General features: G+C 37.0%; 1 protein-coding gene across 1 annotated transcript in view; it reads left to right on the forward strand.

The window, feature by feature from the left end:
• LOC110102134 (nitrate regulatory gene2 protein) overlaps positions 1-7209 on the forward strand; it is a 63615-nt gene that overhangs the window by 21757 nt on the left and 34649 nt on the right. The window contains exon 2 of the mRNA XM_020830316.2: positions 554-687. Within this exon, the coding sequence (XP_020685975.1) occupies positions 554-687 (134 nt within the window). The remainder of the gene's footprint in view (positions 1-553; positions 688-7209) is intronic.

Raw genomic sequence — 7209 nt, forward strand, 5'->3', positions numbered from 1 at the left:
TGAAGTTTAATTTCTTTAGTATTACTTTGTATGCTCATGATATCCACTTTACTAATTGTTGGTGCTTCATCAACTAATATTTAGTTAAGCTTCAAGAAGAGTTACTCTTAGGATTGAGAGCTTCATGTTTTCTTTTTCTATTCTGATCCAATGGTATTTTTCTGTGAATCAGCCTCAGAAACCCAGTTAAGGACAAAGAGAGAGATCTACTTGTGATTATATCACAGTTTAATCTAATTCAAATCACCTAACAGCTTCGGAAATGGTTTTTATTTGGGAGTTTTGATACTGAAAAGTGCAATCATGCATGATTTTAATTTTTTTTTTTATACTGAAGGGCTTTTTAAGGAAATTGGCTGAAGTTAGTGTTATGTTGATAACAAGTTAGATGAGAAAATGTTATGGAGATTATTCTTCTTAAACAAATTTGATAGGTTGTTCTTAGATTTACTACTGGAGGGTTCTAATTGAACTTTATTTTATAACTGATGATGCTTTATTTCTGTTTTGCTTTATTCTATGCATAGTTCATTCGGCTTTATTTTATATTCAGGTGCAAGTATACCGAAAATGAATGAAGCTGCATGCACGGATTTTGAGAAGTATATCTCCATGAAGTCTAGTAACCTTTCATCAACATTAGAGCAATTGTACATGTGGGAGAAGAAACTGTACAAGGAAGTCAAGGTATATTTCGTAGCATTTTTTTCAATGTCTATGCATGCAGTAGGGAATTTTATGCTTTGTTAGCTAGGCTTGGACTCCCATTTTTTCGGTCAATACCATATATAGCTTCATATGCAGAGTGTGATAGCTTTTAAAATTTACCATTCGAAGGTCAATTGAACGCGCCTGTAAGAGGTACAAAACAGGATCATGTCTCTAATAATTTTGAATTTTGAAACTTATCAGTTGATTGGCTACAACCATTGTCTCAGAAATGGGAAATTTAGCCTTAATTGTTAGTTTCTTGGATTTATAAATATGTTTTGGAGCAGTAATTCTTTAAAAAATTTTAAGTGAATATTAAGCTATATGCTAGTTTCTATTTTTTTTTATACTAAAGTTGATTGAATTGGCTGAGGTCATAAAACTTTTTCCAAATACTTGAAAGTCTTGTCGTAAACTTTACACTCCTTTTTCTAATTAGGGGTTGTTTGGTTTGAAGTAAAAGAAATGTAAAGTATTCCGAATGTCAGTTTTAAGAGTATTGGTGTTTGGTTTGAAGTAAAATAAGTATAATATCGGATTTTGGTGCATTTTGAATTCACTCTTTAGTTCATTTTTAGTGTATTTGAAATTCCTCATATTTGAGCGAGTTCCAAATATACTAAAAATTCATTGCAATTGTTGTCGCCTGTTGCGGCCACACATCGCCGCCAACTACCATCACCTGCCTCCGCCGACACCCACTGCTTCCGCCATTGACATCCACCACCCGACTGTCACCGACAACAACTATCGTCGCCCGCCACCATTGGCCACCACCACTAGCTCTGAAGACCACCGCAATCGCCTCCTGTTGCTATCCACTGTCGCCCACCGTAGCTGGTCACCACAATCAGCGAGCACCCCCACCCACCGTCATCACAGGACACCATTGCCACTTTGACCACCACCAATGTCGCCACCCACCTCTAGCCAACACCGTCACCGGCCACCACCGTCCACCACCATCGGTCATCGCTAGCCACCACCGTCGCCAATGTTAGTCACCTACCACCTCCCTCTTGGTACTTTACAGTGCATTTATTTTACTTCAAATCAAATAAAAAAAATTCATGCATATCTTTTATACTCATCCAAACAAATCCAAAGTATTCCTTTTACATTGCATTCATTTTACCATGCATTTCCTTTTCAGCCAACTAAACAGCCATAAACCATTTAGTTCATTTTTGAGATAAACTAAACTCACTCAATTATGAGCAAAAGTCATTTACATTGCAAGCAAGCTCACTTGACTGTCGCCACCCCCTGTGGCCACCTCCACCCCCACCCCCACCATCGTCGGCCGTTGTTGGCCAACACCTTGCGTTATTATCGTCGGCCCGTCTAAGGATTTTTCCACCATCCACAACCACCACCACTAGTAAGACTGCCCACCACCTTCGCGCCGGTTGTTGCCATGGCACCCGCCTTCGGGGTCTCCTCCATCTGTCCCTGCGTTGTCACAGCCTGTCGCTTCGGCTTCCTTTCGCTGTCGCCCCCCATTGCTATTCCCACACCACCTACCAACCACGACCATATTTGGACTTTACCACTATCATACATTTTTATTTAAAAAAAAAAATTATGCATTTACTTTACACTGCTTCAAAATAACTGCTAAAGTATTTCTTTTACCACTACATTTATAAATCTAGGAGGTCTCTATTTGGCCTAACCTACAATGATTTGATCACTACTTTTTGTATCTTATGGTTTGGTTAAATGCACTGGGCTATCAAGCCTTATAATTATATAAACATTTATCTGCTGCATTGTAAAGTTTGCCTACTAAAATTGGATACATAAAATATTTGAAAGTAAGAATTTATTTTAGAAGTATTTTTAGAATAAAAGAAATCTATTGTAATATTTTTTATGATGCTTGTTGCCCAATTTTTAGGAAAAAAATTTTCTTCTATGATTTTGTTTTCTAATTTTTTTATTTGTTAGCGTTAATTTTTAATAAGAATGATAATTAAAAAATTCTTTAAAACTGATTATTCTCATATTTATGTTATTCGTATCAAAGTCTAAAATTTAAAGCAGTTCATCTCCTTTTTTAGTTTTAAATATTGCCTTTTAAAGATGGATGAATGTTTAAAAATTGCTATAAGGGTTTCTTTATCCTTTTAAACTGATAATAGTCCATCTCTCGTCTTTAAATATATATATATAGTTCTACATTATTTTAATATCTTTTAATTTTTTTTTTAATTTATACCTCTAGGAATATTATATCTTCCAGAGATGGGTTCACCTCAATTGCTGTTGTGGATTAAACTTTGAAATTAACCTAAGCTGCACTCGTTAGTCTTGCCCAATTCTCTATCCTTTGTACTAGCTGCCAACTATTTGAACTCCATATAAATATGTCAAAACATCTTCCTTAAACTGTTACATGCATGCATCTCAAGATCTTTGGTCAACGGCCCTAGTCCAAGCTTGAATGGGGAACATCTACACTTGACTTTTGGATCACACTTCTTCTTCACTTGACTTTTGGATCAGACAAAAATATCAAGTACTGCACACCATGGTTTAAAATTGCGCAATAAGAGACACGCCTCAAGGCGCGCCTCAGTGCAATTTCGCCCATTTAAGCCTCAAAGCCTATGCAATGAGTTCAAGATTTGAGGCGTACGCCTCAAGTTTACTGAGGCGCGCCTCAGCTCACTGTTGAGAGGCGTACGCCTCTAAAATTTGTTTAGAAAAGCTAACCTAATATATATTTGTTCGGTTCAGACCCCCTAACCCCCACGCTGTCTTCCGTTATTTCCCGAAAATAGGTTTTCTCCCTTCTTCTTCGAGCGACATTTTTCCCTCTTCGTTCGGCTTCGGCGTCCTTCCACATTGAGTCGTTCTTTGCTTATTGCTTGGAGTTATCTTCTACTGCGAGTTGGGTTGGAGTTATCTTCTATCGCCAATGTTTAAAATTGCGTATTCGGGTATTGAGACGTTTTTCATTCGTGAGGCGAGGCGTAAGCCTCAAAATCAAAAGATTGCGTAAATATAAAATGATAAATTTGTTATATACTAATGAGTGCATAATATAAAAACATAAAAAAATATAAGATATGAAGTGAAATCAAAATATCTCAATAATAAGACAACATGAAGTATAGTTCAACTCAAAATTCTATCTTTCTGAAATCCCAGTATTCTTTTCATTAACATATAATTCCGATTTCCCAAAATAAATAGCAATGACATATCACATAAGAACTCATAAGTCATCAGCACTGTCATCACTAAGGGGTTCTTCATTTGAATCATTATTATAGTGAATTGCTCTCTCCTTCCTCCTCTCCTATAGAGTCCAATGTCGGGCATTTACTTCAAGATTTATGTAAGTTTTAATATATATAGCGTGAGGCGTAAGTCTCATGCCAGTGAGGCGAGGCGGGCCTCAACCACGTTGAGGCGCAAGCCTCATAAAAAAAACTCGAGTCGTAAGCATCGAGGCGTTTTTTACTAGAATTGCGTAAAGGCGGGCCTCAAGACGAGCCTCATATTGCGCAATTTTAAACCATGTTTATCGTGACCTTTTTCCCTCTTCGCTTGGCATTCGCTTTCCTCCACATTGAGACCGCTAGGTATATGCTCAGTACCACTCGGTACAATAATGTTTGGTACCACTAGGTACATGCTCAGTACCATTTGGTACCACTCAATACCGAGGAGGTACATGCTCGGTACCGCTCAGTACATGCTCGGTATCGAGTCAGTATTGCTCGGTACCGAGCAGTATATGCTCGATACCGAGTGGTACATGCTCGATACCACAAGGTACATGCTCGGTACCGAGCAGTATATGCTCGGTACTGAGTGGTACATGCTCGGTACCGAGTGGTACATGGTCTGTACCGCTCAAAGTTACTCTTACAATAAAAATTTTTCCCCGTCAGGGGGTAGCGCCCCCTTGGACCCCCGGTAGACTAGTATATTGTTGTATTCATCATTTTTAGTAGTAATTGTTAGTGTTAGTCTGCTTCTTCATGAGTGCATGTTTATATAAGTTTTCTTAATATAGAATAAGTGAAGCATTATGTTTAGGGGTTTGATATATTGCACTAATATATTCTTCTCATAAAGGATGGTCAGAAGTAAGGATAAAGCTACATCAGGTCATAGAAAAAATCCAGCATGAAAATATAGCACTCAGGTGAATGTTGGGGGAAGTTATAAAACATATATCTGTCTAAAATGCAATTACTGTGATAAAGTTGTGAAGGGTGGTGTGACTAGGATGAAAGATCACCTTTCAGGGTCTCACAAGAATGTTGCTAAATGCTTCAAAGTTCCTGATACTGTAAGGGGGGAGATAAAGTCATACATAAATAAGTCTACTACGTCAAAACATCTTGCACAGAAGCAATTTAAGGATAGAGTTGATGTTAGCTCTTACTACGGGATTGAGCATAGCGTTAGGGATTCATCTTTTTCGATGAAGCCCATTTCATCTAGGGGTGCTAGAGGGTCTATGAATCATTATATGGTGGTCACATCAGAGAATATGCTTCCTACTACACAGAAGATGACCCCAGAAAATGCAAGGGAGGCACGGAGAAGAGTGTAAGGATATAGGCAGATTCCTCTATGAAAATGCAATTCAATTTAATGTTGCAACATCACCTGTCTATTACAACATGATTCGTTTAGTTGGAGCATTTGGGAGAGGGTTTAAACCTCCAATCATGTATGATTTGAGAACATGGATTCTGAAGGAGTTGGAAAGCACTGATAAAAGCATCGAAGAAATTAAGAGGACTTGGGCCCAAACAGGAGTAACAATTATGTCAGATGGGTGGTCTGATATTAAACATAGAAGTCTTATTAACTTTCTCATTAATAATCCTTATGGCACTATGTTTTTAAGATCAGTTGAAGCATCTGAACAGGTCAAAGATATTGAGTTCATATTTGGATTATTAGATAACATTGTTGAGGAGGTTGGAGAACATTTGGGTGTACATGTTGTGACAGATAATGCAAGTGCTTACAAGGCTGCAGGTAACAAACTTATGAAGAAGAGGAAACATCTATACTAGACTCCATGTGCTGCACATTGTATAGATTTGATTCTTGAGAAGCTTGACGAGCTACCTCAACATAAGAATGCACTTACTAAAGCAAAAAAAATAACCAAGTTTATTTACAACCACTCTTGGGTTCTAGCTCTTTTGCGGAAATTTTCAAAGAAAGAAATTCTGAGGCCAGCAGCAACAAGATTTGCCACTGCTTACTTGACCTTAGAGAGCATGCTGGATGCTAGACAACCTTTAGAGGCTATGTTCACATCTACATAGTGGTTGAGTTGTGCTTAGGTGAAGAAGGCTGAGGGAAAAGAGATTAGAAAAATTATTTTAAATGATAGATTTTGGCAAAGTATCTTATATGCCATTACTACCACTAGACCTTTAATTCAAGTTTTAAGGATGGTGGATGCTGAGAAGAAGCCTGCAATGGGTTTCATCTACAATGTCATGGATTAAGCTAAAGAAATGATTGCCTTCAACTTAGGAGGCAAAGAGGGTAGCTTTAGGGATTGGAATATTATTGATGATAGATGGGAACTACAACTTCACCGGCATTTGCATGCAGCTGGGTATTACCTAAACCCTCAGTATCAATATGCAGAGAATAAGTCTACAAACCCTGAAATAAAGTTGGGATTGTATCATTGCATGGATCGGCTAATAAGTGATGCAACTGAAAGATCAAATGCTGACATGCAATTATTACCTTTTAGAAACAAAGAAGATTATTTTGGATTACAACAAGCAAATGATACAATTGTCAAACGATCTCCACGTAATTTTATTTAATGTTTTAAATATTTATTTAAAAGTTATTTTTTTCACACTAATTAAACTCTCAACTGTCTTATATAAATATTAGTTGAGTGGTGGATTCAATTTGGCGATGGAACTCCAGAATTACAGCGTTTTACTATGAAGGTTTTGGACTTGACATACTGTTCATCTGGCTGTGAAAGAAATTGGAGTACCTACAACCAAGTACATATAAAAAGAAGAAATTACTTGTCCACATTGAGAATGAATTCACTGGTGTACATTATGTATAATAGGAGACTCAGAGATAAAAATTTGAAGAAAAAAGATTAATGGATGCTGAAGATTCTTTGCTTTGCGAGGATGTGACATCTGATGATGAGTGATTTGTAGATGATGAAGTTAAAGTGATGTCGTCTGGATTATAAGATGAAAATTTAAATGTTGAATTTTTTGATGGTCTTGAAGCATCTACATCTATCACAACTCAATAACAAATCAAAAAAAGTATATAAATAATAAAGTTTTCTTAGACTTTTATTAATGCATTACATTATTATTTATTTTGAGATTGTTCAAAAATATTTAGGGAACAAGAAGATAACTGATATTGAGGAAGGACCTGTTTGGGAGACATTGGACTCTATATGAGAGGAGGAAGGGGAGAGAGCAGTTCATCATACTGATGATTCAAATGAAGACCCCC

Source organism: Dendrobium catenatum, unplaced genomic scaffold (assembly GCF_001605985.2).
Source record: "Dendrobium catenatum unplaced genomic scaffold, ASM160598v2 fragScaff_scaffold_1538, whole genome shotgun sequence".
NCBI lineage: Eukaryota > Viridiplantae > Streptophyta > Magnoliopsida > Asparagales > Orchidaceae > Dendrobium > Dendrobium catenatum.